The following is an 18,334-nucleotide window of genomic DNA, read 5'->3' as shown; positions in this document are numbered from 1 at the left end:
TTTTTTCCCTCTTGACATATTTATAGTCAGTCAGTTTTTATGTTCTCTGCAAACGTACTCTCATACTCAATTTTCCCAAATTTAATCAATCCCTTGGCTCTCCATTGACTTCTAAACTGTTCTTAATCCTCATGTCTGTTGTTTTTCTTGCCATATTGTATGCCTCTTTTTGGCATCTAATACTATCTCTAACTTCCTTCATAAACCATGGATTTGCTGCTGTTCTCTTTGCACTCTTGCATCACACAGAAAAAAAATGATTTTCGTAGTTCACCCATTTGCTCTTTGAATGTTTGCCATTCCTTATTCATTGTCATTCCTTTCAGTAATGCTTCCCAATCCATCATTACCAACTTCACGTCTCATTCCACTGTAGTTTCCCTTATTAAGAATCAGGACCATAGTCTCAAAATCAACTACCTCACTCTCCATCTTAATGAAGAATTCTATCATATTATGGTCATTAATCCCAAGGGGTCTCTCACAACTACATTACCAATTGTTTATATTATTTCCCCTCATTCTTCTAAACTCCAGTGAATATAACCCTAACCAATCAAGTCTCCCTTCATCAGGACATCAGTCCTGTCATCCCAAGAGACAGTCTGGTAAATCTTCATTACACTTCTTCTGTAGCCAGAACATCCTTCCTCAGGTAAGGAGAGCAAAACTGCACAGAGTATTCCAGGTGTGGTCTCACCATGGCCCCGTACAATTGCAGCAAGGACAGAACTCAGATTTAGGCTAGTTATGGAAGATGATAAAACAGGCAGATATTTAGAGTTCTAAACTGGGGAAAACTTGCAGGTAAAGCAGTGTCAGGGCCATGAGAAACATTCATATAGGACATAGTGACAGTACAGGGCAAATGTGTGCCAGTAAAGATAAAGGGTGAGACCAAGACAAGAAACCAGCAACATCAAGGAACATATGTTTAGCATGAGGAATAAAAGAGAAGTGTAAGGCAGATACCAAGGGGTGTTTATGATCCTAGAGGAGAATATAAAAGCAGAGGGGGAAATTATAACCAAAAATTGGGAAGCTAATTGAGTACATGAGAAAGCATTGACAAGTTAAATAAAGGAAAATGCACAGGAGTGTTTTTTAACATTTAAGGAGCAAGAGAATAACTAGAGAAAGAGTAAAGCCCATTAGGGAGCATTGTGGACCTGGAAGATGTGGATACATTCCACAGTGAATTCTTTACATTCATCTTCACAATGGAAAGGAACGATGGAGATATAGACATCAAGGTGGACCACTGCGAAATATTAGAGGAAATGAAAAATATAGAGAAAGGTGGCAATGGCCAAGTTGCATTAATCCTAGACCGTTAGAGACCCAGGTAACATTCTAGGCATCTGGTTACAAAGCCTGCCATGGCAGATGGTGGAATTTGAACTCAATAAAAGAAAAACTGGAATTAAGAGTCGAATGATGACCATGAAACCATTGTTGATTGTTGCAAAAATCCATTTAGTCCACCTGTCCCTTAAGGTGGCAGAACAAGTGGATAAAGCAGTTAAGGCAGCATATGGGATACTTGGCTTCATTAGCCAAGGCTTAGAGTTTAACACAAGAAGGTTATGCTGTAGATGAGATGATGACCTAGTGGTGCTATCACTAGACTCTTCATCCAGAGACCCATGCCATGTTATGAGGGCTGGGGTTTAAATCCCAAATTCGATTACTGGGTCATTTAGGGACGAATATATCATTTAGGGAAGAAAACCTGTTTGCACTGTCTGACCTACACTGTCGGACTCCAGACCCACAGAAATGTGGGTGACTCCTTATTGCCCTCTGGATGATTAAGGACAGGCCATAATGCTGGTCCAAAAAGTGACACCCACATTCTGTAAAATAATAAATAAAATTGTGAAACAAAGTTGGTTAGGTCAGAACTAGAGTACTACGTGCAGTTCTCAAAACCACATTCACAAAGGGATGTGCTTGCACTGGAGAGGGTGCAGCGGAGATTTATCAGGATGAGATAGTAAGAACTGCCGATGCTGGAGTCTGAGATAACACAGTGTGGAGCTGGAGGAACACAGCGGGCCAGGCAGCATCAGAGGAGCAGGAAAGCTGACGTTTCAGCTAAGGACCCTTCATCAGGCATGGGGAGGGGGAAGGGAGCTCAAAAATAAATAGAAAGAGGAGGGGTGGGGCTAGGGAAGGTGGGTGGATTGGTGATAGGTGAGAACAGGTAGGCAGAGGTGGGGATTGGTCAGTGGGGTGGAGGAGTGGGTAGGTGGGAGAGAAGACGACAGGTCAAGGAGGCGGGGATGAGAGGGAGGGTTGGTCATGGATGAGGTCAGGGGTGGGGAGATTTTGGAGCTAGTAAAGTCCACATTGAGACCATTGGGTTGCAGGCTCCCGAGGTGGAATATGAGGCGTTGTTCCTCCAGTTTCCAGGTGGCATCGTTGTGACACTGCAGGAGGCCCAGGATGGACATGTCATCCAGGGAGTGGGAGGTGGAGTTGAAATGGTTCGCAACCGGAAGGTGTTGTCGTTTGTCACGAACCGAGCGTAGGTGCTCTACAAAGCAGTCTCCGAGCCTCAGCTTGGTCTCACCGATGTCGAGGAGGCCACTTCGGGAACAGCAGACACAATATATCACATTAGCAGATGTGCAGGTGAACATCTGTCTGATGTGGAAGATTTGTTTGGTTCCTTGAATGGAGGTTACATGTATCAGCGCTGCCTTGTGCTCCCACAAGGAGCTTAAACAGTTCATCAACTTTGCTAACACCTTTCGCCCCAACCTCAAATTAACCTGGACCATCTCTCTTACCTCTGTCTCCTTCCTGGGCCTCTCTGTCTCCATCTCTGGTGACCGTCAATGTGGTCTATTGCCTCCACTGTACCCGACGTGGCCTCCTCTACATCGGTGAGACCACGTGGAGGCTCGGAGACCACTTTATAGAGCGCCTACGCTCTGTTCGCAACAAAACACCTTCCAGTTGCGAACCACTTCAACTCCCCCCTTCCACTCCCTGGGTGACATGTCCATCCTGGGCCTCCTCCAGTGTCACAATGACTCCACTCAAAAACTGGAGGAGCAGCACCTCATATTCCTTGGGAGCCTACAACCCAATGGTCTCAATGTGGACTTTACCAGTTTCAAAATCTCTTCACCCCCCGCCCCATCCCACGGCCAACCCTCTCTGTCATCCCTGCCTCCTTGACCTGACACAACCTGTCCATCTTCTCTCCCACCTATCCACTCCTCCCACTTCACTGACCAACCCCTGCCTACCTGCATCCAGCCCTACACCCCCTTCTCTATTTATTTCTGAGCTCCATTCCCCCTCCCCCATTTCTGAAGAAGGGTCCCAAGCTGAAACGTCAGCTTTCCTGCCCCTGTGATGCTGCCTGGCCTGCTGTGTTCCTCCAGCTCCACACTGTGTTATCTAGATTTACCAGGACGTTGCCTGGGCTGAAGAGTTTCAATGATGAAGGGAGATTGGACAGACTGGGGTTGTTTTCCTTCAGGCAGAGGAGATTGAGGGGGACATGATTGAGGTGTATATAATTATGAGGGAGGTAGACAGGGTGGCCAAGAAGTAATCTCTCCCATGGTGAGGCGATCAATGTCCAGGGGCATAAGATTGAAGGTAAGGGATAGAAGGTTTACAGGAGATGTCAGGAAACATCATTTCACTCAGGGTCATAAAGTCACACAGCAGGGAAACAGAGCCTTTGGTCCAACCAGCCCATGCTGAACATAATCCCAAAACAAACTAATCCCATCTACCTGCAACAAGGTGCAGGGCTCGATGAACACAGCAGGCCAAGCAGCATCATAGGAGCAGAAAGGCTGACGTTTCGGGCCTAGACCCTTCATCAGAAAAGGGGGAGGGGAAGGGGGTTCTGAAATAAATAGGGAGAGAGTGGGAGGCGGATAGAAGATGGATAGAGGAGAGGATAGGTGGAGAGGAAACAAACAGGTCGAAGAGGAAGCCTCTTCTAAGGATGCCTAGCCTGAAGAAGTTACCCTCCTCCCTCCGGACAAACCTCAGGGGATCTCTCTCCCACTGCAACTCTCTCATAATCTCTTCCTCTTCAACCCGTTTGTTTCCTCTCCACCTATCCTCTCCTCTATCCATCTTCTATCCGCCTCCCACTCTCTCCCTATTTATTTCAGAACCTCCTTCCCCTTCCCCTTTTCTGATGAAGGGTCTAGGCCCGAAACGTCAGCCTTTCTGCTCTTATGATGCTTCTTGGCCTGCTGTGTTGATCCAGCCCTGCACCTTGTTGTCTCAGATTCTCCAGCATCTGCAGTTCCTACTATCTCTGACTCAATTTTAACACCCATCTACCTGCACTTTGCCCACATCCCTCTGAATATTTCTTTTTCACGTACTTATCCAAATGTCTTTTACATGTTGTAACTGTACCTGCATCCGCCACTTCCTTAGGAAATTCATTCCAAACACGAACCACTCAGTTAAAAAAAATTGTCCCTTGTGTTTTTTATATCTTTCTCCTCTCACCTTCAAAATATGCCCTGAGTCTTGAAATCCCCCACCTTAGGGAAAAAAAACCTGTCATTCACCTTATTCAAACCCCTCATGACTTTATAAACCTCTACAAGGTCATCTCTCAGGTCCAGTGCAAAAAGTCCCAGCTATCCAGCCTTTATTTAAACCCCAAACCCTGCATTCCCAGCAACATGCTGCTAGTGGGAATCTGGAACACACTGCTTGTAAGGGTGGGTAGAGGTATAAACCCTCATCACATTGAAGAAGTATTTAGATGTGCACTTGCAATGCCAAGGCAGACAAGGCTATGAGCCAAATGCTGGAAAATGGGATTAGAATAGTTAGGTGAATGTTTTTGGGCTGAAGGGTGTTTTTCTATGCTGTGGATTTCTATGACTACAAAATGAAGCAATGCAATGTGAAAATCTTGTTTTGTCACTTGAAATGTAATGATCAGATCTTTGGCTTGATAGCACGTACTGTACAAAATTCATGATCATATCCATGTAGAAGGTCAAGGACAGCAGATACATGGGAACACCACCACCTTCAAATTGCCCTCCAAGCCACTTATTATTCTGACTTGGAAATATACCGCCATTCCTTCACTGTTGCTGGGTTCCAAAATTTTAGAATTCCCTCCCCAAGGCCACTGTAGGTCAACTACTGCACATGGACTACAGCGGTTCAAGGAAGCAGCTCCCAACCAGCTTTTGAAGGGAAACCAGGGACGGACATAAATGCTGACTCAGCCAGAACTTCCCACGAGAGTAGTTTAAAAATCTATTCTGCTGCCCTATTTGATTGTGGACAGTGCAGAGACAATGTGATATCAGTCACTCACCATTTTGTACTTCTTTCAACTTAAAGAACAGAATATGAGTCACCAAAAATTCCCAAAACTGCTCACGTTTATTTTAAGAAAGGTGACACCAAAGACCATGATCATTTTGGCTAACAAAGAGTGTACAGCTCAGCGAAAAAAAAACACATAATGCATGGCTCCAAAATATACAAACAATGCACCCATTCTCAAAAATAAACTAGAATGCACAACATGTGGAAGGAATTTTAAATGGTATAACCTTTGTCTCTAAACATAGTGTCATACAACTGTGCTTCATAAAAAAAAACTTTTTTTCTCTATATATTTATGCTTCATTGTATTTGGAAAAAATGACCAGCAGTGGACTTAAAGCAACAAGAATCTAACAGTGTGAGTAATATTCAGAAGAAAACTGATTTATTATAACTAAGCACGCAACTTCAAAAAAAAAATCGAACTGATAAAAGAGTTTTATGTAATGTTGCTGACCTGGACTCTCCAATTACCCTCACCATTTTTATCCGTGCTATTACCTGCAATATCTGCACAATATAGTGTAAAGGTTTGTGAAATTTCAAGTGTAACTTAAGCTTCCCCAAAATATTGTGCTGGTTTTAAAAAAGCTCCACACTGGAACCAGATATGGCCCAAAAGGAGGATCATGCCCCCAATAGGAGTTAAATTACCCTGCCAAGATTCCACCCACTGCACCCAGTTATCAATCTTGAGTAGGCTCCATGAATTCACTGGAACCTTTGGGTGTAAAGTGACTATTAGGTAAGTTACAAAAGGGTTTGAATTTTAAAAAAAAGAATTTCAAAACAACTGATTGCCCCAATTTACAAAATAGCTCTGTATATATTTTAAAAGTACATGTAGATATTTAAAATTACAGTTGGACTGATGTTGTGAGTCAAAATGCTTATTTTTTGCAATAAATCTATTTTGAAGTGTATTAATTAAAGTTTTTGAAATTATCAAGCACATTAAGGAATATTGTTTGAAAACAATATTTTTAAAAATTTAAGACAACAAGGTGCAGGGCTGGATGAACACAGCAGGCCAAGCAGCATCATAGGAGCAGAGAGGCTGACGTTTCGGGCCTAGACCCTTCATCAGAAAAAATAACCATGTTTTAAAAATGTTGCCCAGCTACTGATTCGATGTAGATGTCACACAGATCAAAATGAAAACGGGTTTGAGCAGAAACTCAGGGAGAAGGTAAGGAGACAGGGAACAATTAGCCAAAAGAACATATTTTTAGATACAGTATACTGTACACTCCAAACACCAGTCACCTCCACTGTGGAAACACTGCCCTCTTGTGTCAAATTATGGTTGTGCACAGATCAAAACTACCTTTGTAAAGTCACTAGAGTCTTCCTGGACCATACAGCTGCTCCCTCATCAGAGAGGGAGAGGTTAAGATGGAGAGTCCTTTATGGTAACCTCAGCCAGCATAGGAATTGAACCTATGTTGTCATTCTGTATTGCAAACCAGCCATCTAGCCAAATGAGTTTTACTTTATCTTTTGCAATTAATATCTAACTAAACTGCTTTACTAAAAGTCAATTATGTGCATTAGAGTAACAATGCACGGCATTAATCAAAATATCATTCTTCATTTCCAATTTTCTAAGTGTGCTGATATGTTTGCTCATTAGTTTCAAATCACTTTTCTAAACTCTGAATCTTCCAGTTCTGTTTTACAGTTAAATTAGCTGATTATTAAATAACAAAAATCCATAGCAAATAAAACACCTCTCCCTTGGTCAAAAGACATTCATACAACTAAAATATCTTTGTGTATATAATTTTATAGTTCACTGTAATGCCTAAATAAAATGCCCCTTGACTTAACGTAATGGGAATCCTGCAGCACTGTGTTCTCAGTAACCAGTCCATCCACAACTGCAACAAACATAAAATTACAAAGGAACATTTCACCCTCATGTTTATATCAAAAATTGCACCCCCACTTCACAGTTTCAAAAATTCAAATCACTAATTCATTTATTATCATAAACAGTACAGGCTTCAGAACTAAAGATCAAAAGACAAGGTCTTTCCCTCTGAATTTGCAAAACAGCACTGCCTTGGAAAGGATATTTGGTCTGGCTAGTTGAGATTGTTTTTTTTTATAAAAGTAAAAAGGTATCTGTGGTCACCTTCAGTCACCTGAAGGATGCTTTGTGACTCTTCTGCCTTGCTCATGAGAGAAGCAAAACTTTGATTTGATTGACAAGTTTGTGATAATATAAGCCCGACTGGTAAAGATAACATAACATCACCAGATCTGGAGGAAAAAGGGGTAGTGTTGATTAGTACTTTGATGAAGTAAGACTTGTTTAATACTTTCGCTCACTAACACTTGCAAATGGTTTTAATTGTTCTCGCTGCCACCTGATGGTTGTTGGCAGGAACAATCTGTGTAGAAGATCTTTCCTGGGCACTTCCAGTTAACAGTGCTGGAAATATGAAAAAAAGAGAAATTGCTGGAGAAACTCAGCAGGTCTGACAGCATCTGTGGAGAGAAAACAGAGTTAACGTTTTAAGTCTGATACAACTTGTTCAGAACCTTTCTTCAGTTATTAAGCAGTTCCCTGTTGTAGCAAAATTATTTATTAAACTTTCCTTAACGTTTAACTTCTATAATTTAACACACAGATCAATTCTTACACAATCTATATAGAAATAGCTTCATTCAATACACATTTTATGTATTGAATTTTGAAAATGTGACTGTTTTTCTGCTCCCTTTGGCAACACAGTCCAATGCCTAATACAGAACCTTATTCCATCCTTGCAACATCCTGCCCCAACCCTTAGGGCTTTCTAACAGCAATCACTATTACATCAGACAAAGCATAAAAATTCAGTTCTTATTTCAGCAACTTTTCTCAAAGAGCTACAAGCCTGTGTTTCATTGTGCCAAAAACAGGTAAGTGTTTGAATGTTACATTAAAACTGATTAATTCTACTGCATCATATTTCCATTCTCAATAATTGAAAATAATGAACACAATGTATTCGGGCATGCCGCTTTGTGGCATCTATAGTAAACATTACTGAATTAACACGTAAAATGACATTCAGGGAGCACCCTGAACTGGCTACACCTCAGATCAGCCACATGGGGGTACAATGAGCAAGTGCCAATTAAAACCATTGCCAGTGAAGACATGACTTAGCACCAGCTATCACAGCCCAACACCCACACTTTAAACAGTCTGTTAGGTATTTGCAACAAGTATTCATTTTCTCTAATGGCACACAGACTGAATCATGTTCAATGCACACTCCACAAAGTTTAAGCTTTCCAGTACAAAGAGTTTCATCCAGCAGACAAGACAAGATGGGATGGTGTTAGAGGGCTTTTCATTTCTTTTAAAATCATGTGATATTCACTGTCTTGTAAACGTTACAAGATTATTTTCATCATTGGCTTACCTGCTGATTTGCACACTATAAATATAATTCACAGATTAAATCTATCATTTTAAATTATGGAACCTACTTTTGCAGTACACAGCTACATTGAAAATCTAGGAAATAAAGTAATGCAGTTAACTGCAGAGAGAAACAAGGGGAAAAAAGAAAAATATCCCTGCAACAGCACAAATGGTAGAAGAAAAATAAATGTGTTAAAATGTCCAATTATATTGGTGAGTTAGTAAGAAGAATGAACATAAGGTCTTCCTGAGATTTATGTTGTCAGTTTGGCAACCAGCATGTTCATTACATTTGGCGACTCATGTCTGATACTCCCTACAACTGGCACAATAAGGCAATCAAACAGTGACTGTTTGCAAATGTTTCTTTTCAGTAGTATTTCAGGTACAGTAGTACTTGAGATGTCTTCATGGTTCAAGCTGGTACACGTCTGTGTGTTTTGTAATAGGGATTACTGCCAACGTTTCTGTAACCAACTTTCCATCTTCATATATTGCGAGCTCTTGGTGACTTGAGTTGAACAGACTCAAAAATATCTTCTTTGTCCTTGCGTAAGAAAAATTATAAAAGATTATTCATCAGATTCAGTTCCTGGTGATTTAATTACAGCATACGTTGCCATTTGACTAAAACAGTACAAATTAAAACTAAACCCAACTAATAGGAAGAAAGAGTTTAACTTTCTTCATATTAAAACTTCGGATTTGCTCATGTCTCATGCCATATTGCTTCACCCACTCCCCTTCCCTATCCCCCTTTCAGGGTTGCCATACCATCCTCCTGCTTCATCCCACTACACTTATATCATTGCCAGTTGTAAACCTTCATTCACTGACTCCTGTCCCTTACACAACCCTTGGTTCAAATATCCTCACACCCTCTGACCCTGTTTTCAACTCCATATGTGTAAAACATAAGAGATTGAGTAAAACGAGGAGCGGGAGTAGGCCATTCAGGCCCTCAAGCCTGCTCTGTCATTCAATGCGATCACGGCTGATCTCACCAATGGCCTCAACTTTCCATTTTCTGTCCACTCCCCATAACTCTTCAACCTATTACTAATTAAAAATCTGTCTCTCTTCTCCTTAAATTTACTCAATGTTGCAGCATCCACCGCACTCTGGGGCAGTGAATTCCACAGATTCACGACATTTGAAAGAAGTAATTTCTCCTCATCTCTGTTTTATATCTGTTACCTTTATCCTAAAACTATGACCTCTCATTCTAGATTACCCCACGTGAGGAAATGTCGTCTCCACATCTACTTTGTCAATCCCCTTTAGCATCATATAGACCTCAATTAGATCTCATCTCATTCTTTCAAACTCCAGAGAGTATAGGCGTAAACTGCTCAAGCTCTCTTCATAAGCCAAGCCCCTCACCTCTGGAATCAATCTAATGAAGCTCCTTTGAACTGGTTCCAATATAACTACATTCCTCCTCAAAGTAAGAGGATCAAAGTATATGCAATCCTTCAAATGCACTCTCATTAATGCCTTAGACTAGCTTTTAATTCCAAATTTTTCTTGAGTTTAAATTTCATTAGCCTGGGGTTCTGGATTACTAGCCCAGGGATATTAGCACTAGTCCATCACATCCCTATATTGTTATATCTGATGAACTAACTGTAAAATGAATCAATCCTTTTTCAATATTTTGCATTATGAGCAGAAACCTATACAAAATCTGCCATTTATAGAAGTATTTGTAACAACCAGTGAAACCTACTACATTAGAAAGAGTACAGGTGCTTCTTACCTTTGAAGTTAATGATTTCAGCTTCCCCAGTAAGGAAGGTTTATTGGAATAAACAATTTCATCTTCATTATCTTCGCCTTCCATTATAGCACAGCTATCAGCTGCAGGAAGTTCCACTTCCCTCGAGTTTGCATTCATCACCAGTCTCGAGTATTTGTACTCTAGCCTAAAAGGAGAAAGGAAGACAAGGCTGAGAAATGAGGAGGGGCTGGTGGGAACACAATTCTCTCACAAGTTCTAAAAACCAAAAGAACTGCAGCTGCTGGAAATCTGAAACAAAAACAGAAATTGCTGGAAAAGCTCAGCAGGTCTGGCAGCATCTGTGGAGGAAAATCAGAGTTAATGTTTCAGGCCAGTGACCCTTTTTCAGAACTGATAGTAGCTAGAAAAAGGATGTAGAGAAGATGGAGTGGGGGGAGGGTGAACAATAGATGGAGATGGAGCCCAAATGGAGAGAAAAACAATTGGACAGACAAAGAATCAGTTAAAGGTCAGTCTAGGGGAATAAATAGATCCTCCTTATCAGAGTTAGCATCATCAGAACAGATGTGACAGAGACGGAGGAACTGGGAGAGTGAAATAGAGTCTTTACAGGAAGCAGGGTGTGAGGATGTATAGACAAGGTAACTGTAGGAGTCAGTGGGTTTGTAGTGGATGTTGGTGGCCAGCCTATCCGCAGATATGGAAACAGAGATGTTGAGGAAGGTAAGGGAGGAGTCAGAAATGGAAGGGGAGCCTCCGGAACGTCCACCTTCTTCCTCAACCGAGGATTCCCCTCAGGGGACTCAGCCGGGTCCAACCCATTTCCTGCACTTCAGTCATCACTCCTTCTCTTCCCTCCCACAACAGCAATAGGATCCTCCTTGTCCTCACCTACCATCCCACCCGCATTCACATCCAGAGGATCATCAGCCACCAGTACTGCCACCTCCAGGCACATATTCCCCTCCCCTCCCTTGTCCGCCTTCCACAGGGACCGTTCCCTCCAGGACACCCTGGTCCACACTTCCTTCACTCCCAACACCCCCCTCCACATCCCTATGGCACCTTCCCCTGTAACCGGCGAAGGTGTAACACCTGGCCATTTACTTCCTCCCTCCCCAGTGTCCAACGGCCCAAACATACCTTCCAGGTGAAGCAACACTTCACCTGCACTTCCCACAATCTCGTCTACTGCATTCGCTGCTCACAATGTGGTCTCCTCTACATTTGGGGAAACGAAGCATAGACTGGGTGACAGCTTCACAGTCTGTCCACAAATAAAAAGACCCTGAGCTTCCAGATGCCTGCCACTTCAACACACCACCCTTTTTTCTGGCCAACATCTCTCAGGCTTGCAGCACTGCTCCAGAGAAGCTCAGCGCAAGCTGGAAGAACAGCACCTCATTTTCCACCTGGGGACCCTGCAACCTTCTGGACTCAATATCGAGTTCGACAATTTTAGGGCTTGAGAACCTTTCCCCAAACTCTCCCCCAACCTACTCACCAGGCCTTGTCATCACATGCGCTGCTTCCACACACAACCCATTGTCAGCTACTCATAGTCCCAGACTGACCTTTAACCATTCCTTTGTACAATTGTTTTTCTCTCTTTGGGCTCTATCTCCACCGATCGCCTACTGTCCCCACTCTCCCCAACCCAAATCCTGTATAAAAATCATCCTTTTCCCAGCTACCATCAGTTCTCATGAAGGGGCACCAGACCTGACTCGTTAACCCTAATTTCTCCCCACAGATGCAGCCAGACCTGCTGAGATTTTCCAGCAATCTCTGTTTTTGTTCGTTCACAAGTACTTCTTGTTGCCAAATTTCTTGTTAATGTAAAAAAACATAAACAAGTATTTATATATCACCTGTAACTTAATAAAAAGTGCAAAGGTGATTGACAGGAGAATAAGGAAATTGAGTCATGTCACTAGATATCAGCGCAGATAGCCAAAGTCTTGGTCAAAGAGGTTGATTTTGGCGAGTGGTTTAAAGGAAGAAAGCAAGGTAAAAAGGTTTGATGAAGAAATTCCAGAGCTTAGAGTCTAGGCAACTAGAAGGTACAGCCACCAATCGGCCAGTGATTAAAATTGGGGATGCTCATGAGGCTGAAATGAAACTGTGTTGAAGTGCTGATCTAACACCCACGTAGCATTTAACTTTTGAATACTCTCTCCCAATGCTTAAAACTCCTATGTCATAGATTCATAGAGGTCAATAGCACAGAAAAAGACCCTTCGACCCATCAAGTCCGTGCTGGTCAAAACATCCACCTAATTATTCTAATCCTACTTTCCAGCACTTGGCCCACAGCTTTGAATGCCTTGGTATCACAAGCTCAAATACTTCTAAATGTGATGAAGGTTTCTGCCTCTCCCACCCTTACAGGCAGTGAGTTCCAGATACCCACTATACTCTCGATGAGAAACATTTCCTCACATCCTCTCTAATCCCTTAAATAAATATGCTATGGTCATTGATACCTCCACTGAGATTCTTTATTTGTCCTTATGTCCCTCATCACACTACGCATCTCAATCATGTTCCCCCTCAATCTCCTCTGTTCTAAAGAAAACAACCCCAGTCTGTCCAATCTCTCTTCATAACTGAAAGTCTCCAGCCCAGGGGACATCCTGGTGAATCTCCTCTGTACCCCCTCCAGTGCTGTCACATCCCTCCTATAGTGCCGAGACCAGAACTGAACACAATGTTCTAGCTGTAGCCTGGCCAACATTTTATACAGTTCCAGCATAATGACCTTATGAAAAACTAAATAAATTACATTTGTTTAGAAATAAACATCATTTATTCTAAAACATTCAGATCTCTGCACATTCATCTTACTTCTTTGTGAACTTACTTCTTGTTCTTTTTCCAGAAATAGCAGGTTAATATTACCAGCAACACTGCAGTAAAAGCTCCAATTCCAACAACAACTTTCAACCAAAAATCTATCATCTCACAGTTGGTGATTCTTTTTTCAGGAAGTTTGACTCCTTTGTTGCACACCTTCGGCTCCTTCCACACGTATGTGGTTTCCTAAAATGAGAAGCAAGTTATTAAGTTTCACAATCAAAACAATTGCAGCATACCACAGGTGGTCTTCCTCACTCCCGAAAAACACATTTCACCTCTACCAACTGAGAATTTATAACAAGGGAACATCATTCCTAACTATCTAACTTCCATTATTCAAGCTTTGAATAAATGGGTTGGCCAGAAGACTACAAGATAAAGGAGCAGAAGTGGGCCATTCAACGAGATCACGGCTAATCTGATAATTCTCAACACTACTTTCCTGACTCTTCGCTAACAAGAATAATCTTGGGTAATCTAGTCAGAGTGAAGGGATGACCCTTTATAACTGAGATGAGGAGGAATTTCTTCAGGCAGAGAGTAGCGAATCTGTGGAACTCATTGTCACAGAGGGCTGTGAAGGCCAAGTCATTGAGTGTCTTTAAGGCAGAGATAGATAGATACAAAAACAGAAATTGCTGGAAAAGCTCAGCAGCTCTGGCAGCATCTGTGGAGAGAAATCAGACTTAACATTTCAGGTTGAGTGACCCTTCCTCAGAGCTGAGGAAGGATCCCTGGTTCTGAGGAAGGGTCACTCAAACCGAAAAGTTAACTCTGATTTCTCTCCACAGATGCTGCCAGCGCTGCTGAGCTTTTCCAGCAATTTCTGTTTCTGTTTCTGATTCTGATTTACAGCATCTGCAGTTCTTTTGGTGTTTTTGACAGATAGACAGGTATTGATTAATAAGGGATCACAAATTACAAGGAGAAGGGGGTTGAGAAACATAACAGCCACGATCGAATGTTGTAGCACACTCGATGGGCCAAATGTCCTTATTCTGCTCCTATCTCTTATGGCCTTATAATTTTTGCAAAGGTTGCATGACAAGGGCTCAGGAATAATTATATGTAAAATATTATCGCTAAGGCAGGGACTGTAGTGTTAAATTAATCCCCAAGACCACATAAGGCTTGCATTATTTCATTGAGTAGGCATTTAATGAATTGACTTTGGGTGTAATGTTGGTTTAACAGTTGATTTGTAAAGAGAACACATATTACTCACAGTGAGGCTCAGATAGTACATACAAATTCCCTCAACTCTGTCTGAAAGAGCACAGATTTTGAGGTCGACTACATCGAATCCTTCCCTCCTCGTGTTCGTTTGGTCTTTACTTTCTCGTGGAACGTGCATGTTGCTGGTAAGTCCAGCATATGTTTCCCATCCCTAACTGCCCTTGAAACATGCTTGTTCAGCCATTTCAGAGGGTAGTTAAGAGTCAACCACGTTGCAGTGGGTCTGGAGTCACATGTAGACAGACCAGGTAGGAACAGGAGATCACCTTCGCTAAAGGACGTCAGCAAACCCAGTGGGTTTTCACAACAATCAATGAGGGCGTCATCACTGATGATGAGTTGGATTTAAGTACCACCAGGGGCCATGGTGGGACCTAAACCTAACAGTGCAGACCCTTGGCCTGGGCCTCTGGGTAACTAACCTAGTAACATTACCACTGGCCCCCTAAAGCTGCCCTGCATAGTTCCTGACAGTTGGTATGGAAACAGCAGACGGGGGTAACTGCGCCCTGCTTTGTGGGCTGGGCCTGGACTTTTTGGTGGAGGGGCTTTGTACAGAAGGGACATCCTCTCCCCCAGGATCAGCAGAGGAGGCCGCGACACCAGTCAATACCCAGTCTGGGCCTTGGTTTCCACCTGGATCAATGCAGTCTCAGGGTGTAGAGGAATGCCCAGCACTGTAGGAAAAAGGTCCACGTTACCATGTTCTCTCTGTTACCTCACACTCATTCTGTCTCCACTGCTGCACCCACATCCCACCAAGGCATATGCTTTCTCACTCTCACTATTTCCTGTGACACTTTCCCCTTGCTCACCCTCACCCACCCCAACCCCTGATACCATTAAACCCTGCATGTGCTCTGCACTGCCCACTCACTCACTCAGGACACCTACTCACTTGCACCAGTAACAGCTGTGCCACCCACTTTCATCTCCCCGAATACCTGTCCCTCTCGCCATCCAGAAGGAAAACAGCCCCCAAGAGCACACAAGGCAGGAAGTGGGCTGTGAGATATTTGTCTCCTCACTCCTTACGTTGGACAGCTTCCTGACTCTACCGCTCCATGCTACTGCCTGTGTCTAAACCTTGGGACTGGTATCAGGGGCTGCCCTTGACCTTCTGTGCCAGGACTCCCTGAGCAAAGGCTATCACCCTTGACTTAACAGAGGACTAATGACAACCACGACATGCTTCCTGACTCTGTGTCTGCACTAAACAGCAAGGCCAGGCAGGGACAGTGTGAGCATTGGGGTAGGTTCAGTGTGAGTGAGTGCTCTGACAAGGAGTGAAAAGCCCAGAGATCCAGCCTGGTGCAGTCCCTGAGCTGGGGTGGAGGGGTGTCCCTGAACACACAGTGTCCTTGCTGCAGCATTACAATTGGAGTAACCAGGGCAGCCCAAGGGACAGCACTGAAGAGCACAGTGACCTGTAAGTGAGTTGGAGAAGTGACATGAGGGTCATGGAGACTGGCACATGTCAAATGCCAATGCCCGTGGATATGGAGTGGGTGTGTCTCCAATGCTTGTAGAGCACACTGCTCTGATTTCCATGTTGAGAACTCTAAGAGTTTAGTCTGTACGGCGTATTTGGTAAGATGAGAAGCTAAATATTAATGAAGTGTTTAAAATGCACTAGTCCTTATCGATTGGCAAATCACGCTGCCTCACCACACTGACTGGCATAAGCATAAAAGTTGGAGCGAGATGCTCCCAATGTTGAGATGGGCTCTGCCAGAATTCTCAGTTGATTCTGCCACAAATGTCACTGTAGCTCCTATCAGTCAGACTCTGCACTAAGGTTCTAATCCTGTACTTTACTCATTAAATCTAATGGTGCTCGTTCATTAAATAATAAATAAATATTTGAGAAATGACCATTGCCTTACGAACATTCAATGTTGCTAAAGTAAAAATTTGATTCATTTCAATAATGTAGCATTCAGCCAGCTCTCTCCTGCAGTATACCTGAAGGCCACCCTTGCAAGCTCCCTCGATTGCGTGGTAGTCAGCTGCTGTGCAGAGTGGACAGGCCTGGACAGTTTCCCACAGGAAAAGGAATGTACATCCATCACAAGTTCCACCTGGACAGACACTGGATAAGAAAGAGAAATGGCAGGTCAGACAAACAGCTCACTACAATGGAGAAAACTGGGAGTATTCTTCCCTAATAAAAACTGAAAGAACCGCAGATGCTGTAAATCAGGAACAAAAACAGAAGTTGCTGGAAAAGCCCAGCAGGTCTGGCAGCCTCTGTGGAGAGAAATCAAAGTTAACGTTTCAGGTCGAGTGGCCTTTTCTCTCCCTGATTAACCTTCCTGTCTCCTGAAGTCTCCCAGCCAGTGACAATAAAACACAAAAACAACCTTTGGAAAGTAAAACACTCCAATGCGGCACGATAGCTCAGTGGTTAGCACTGCTGCCCCAGGGACCCAGGTTCAATTCCAGCCTCAGGCAACTGTCTGTGTGGAGTTTGCACATTCTCCTGGTGTCTGCGTGGGTTTCCTCCCACAGACCAAAGGTGTGCAGGTTAGATGGATTGGTCATGCTAAATTGCCCATAGTGTCTAGGGTGGGAAATGCAGGGATAGGGTAGGGGGTGGGTCTGGGAGGGATGCTCTTCAGAAGGGTGGTGTAGACTCGATGGGCTGAATGGCCTGCTTCTACGCTGTAGGGATTTTATGATTCAATGCAGTAGGGAGATACAAGCAAGAGTTTTTTTGTAAGGAATCCATTCTTTTGAACTGGAAAATAAAATCCCTCAAGTGGGTTACTTTTTTCTTTATTCGTTCACAGGATGAGGGCATTGCTGGCTAGGCTAGCATTTATTGCCCCACCCAGAGCCAACCACATTGCTGTGGGTCAGGAGTCACATGTAGGCCAGACCAGATAAGGAATGACAGTTTCCTACCCTAAAGGGACATTAATGAACCAGATGGGTTTTTCCCAACAATCGACAATGGGTTCATGGTCATCATTAGACTCTTAATTCCAGGTTTTTATTGAATTCAAATTCCACCATCTGCTGTGGCAGGATTTGAACACTGGGTCTCTGGAATAAGTCAGTGATAGTACCACAAGGCCATCACCTCCCTCTCTCAAACTTTGGGGCAGGCACATGTTTGAGAAGAAGCTTTTCTATCGTTGCCTGGTACAACACCTCAGACTTGTAGCGTTTCAGACCACACATACCAACTAACAGCCAATTGCACTAAAGTTCCTTGACCTATCTTAGTATGTTGACAAATTCACAGCAGACCAGACCCTTTCTCTTCCTCCTCAGTCCCACAGCTACACACTAGTGGCAGTGAATGGAAAGTTAGCCCTCTTTCCCTCATAATACTGATAAGTATAAGATGTAGAAACTAGGCCATTCAGCCCATCGAGTCTGCTCGGCCATTCAATGAGATCATCACTGATTGATAATCCTGAACTATACTTTCCTACCTTTACCCCATAATCCTTGATTCACTCACTGATTAAAAGGCTATTTCAGTGTGTGCATGTTTAATGACCCAATCCCAACAGCCTGTGGGAAAGGATTCCACAGATTCACTACTCTCTGCTCCTGAAGTACTGGAACCTGCACAGCTACAGACTAGGGGCTGGGAAATGGGATTGAATGGATGGCTAGTTTATTCAGCTGGTACAGACACAATGGGCCAAATAGTCTCTTTTTGTGCTGTAATTTTATGGTTCTATGGCTTCAACCAGTTTAAATACATCCAGCTAAGTACA

The 18,334-nt window shown here is 43.1% G+C and overlaps 1 protein-coding gene across 1 annotated transcript in view; it reads right to left on the bottom strand.

The window, feature by feature from the left end:
- Nucleotides 1-5,342: 5,342 nt before the first annotated feature.
- Nucleotides 5,343-18,334, bottom strand: part of elapor2b (endosome-lysosome associated apoptosis and autophagy regulator family member 2b) — a 69,888-nt gene continuing 56,896 nt past the window's right edge. Inside the window, exons 19-22 of the mRNA XM_048610015.1 lie at nt 16,566-16,692; nt 13,369-13,547; nt 10,524-10,689; nt 5,343-9,311 (exon numbers count right to left, since the gene is read on the bottom strand). Coding sequence (XP_048465972.1) covers nt 9,252-9,311; nt 10,524-10,689; nt 13,369-13,547; nt 16,566-16,692 — 532 coding nt within the window. The 3' untranslated portion in view covers nt 5,343-9,251. The remainder of the gene's footprint in view (nt 9,312-10,523; nt 10,690-13,368; nt 13,548-16,565; nt 16,693-18,334) is intronic.

The sequence above is a fragment of the Rhincodon typus genome, chromosome 22 (genome assembly GCF_021869965.1).
Source record: "Rhincodon typus isolate 14 chromosome 22, sRhiTyp1.1, whole genome shotgun sequence".
Classification (NCBI taxonomy): Eukaryota; Metazoa; Chordata; class Chondrichthyes; order Orectolobiformes; family Rhincodontidae; genus Rhincodon; species Rhincodon typus.
The sequence above is the reverse complement of the archived record's forward strand: the minus strand, read 5'-3'. Positions and strand labels throughout refer to the sequence as shown.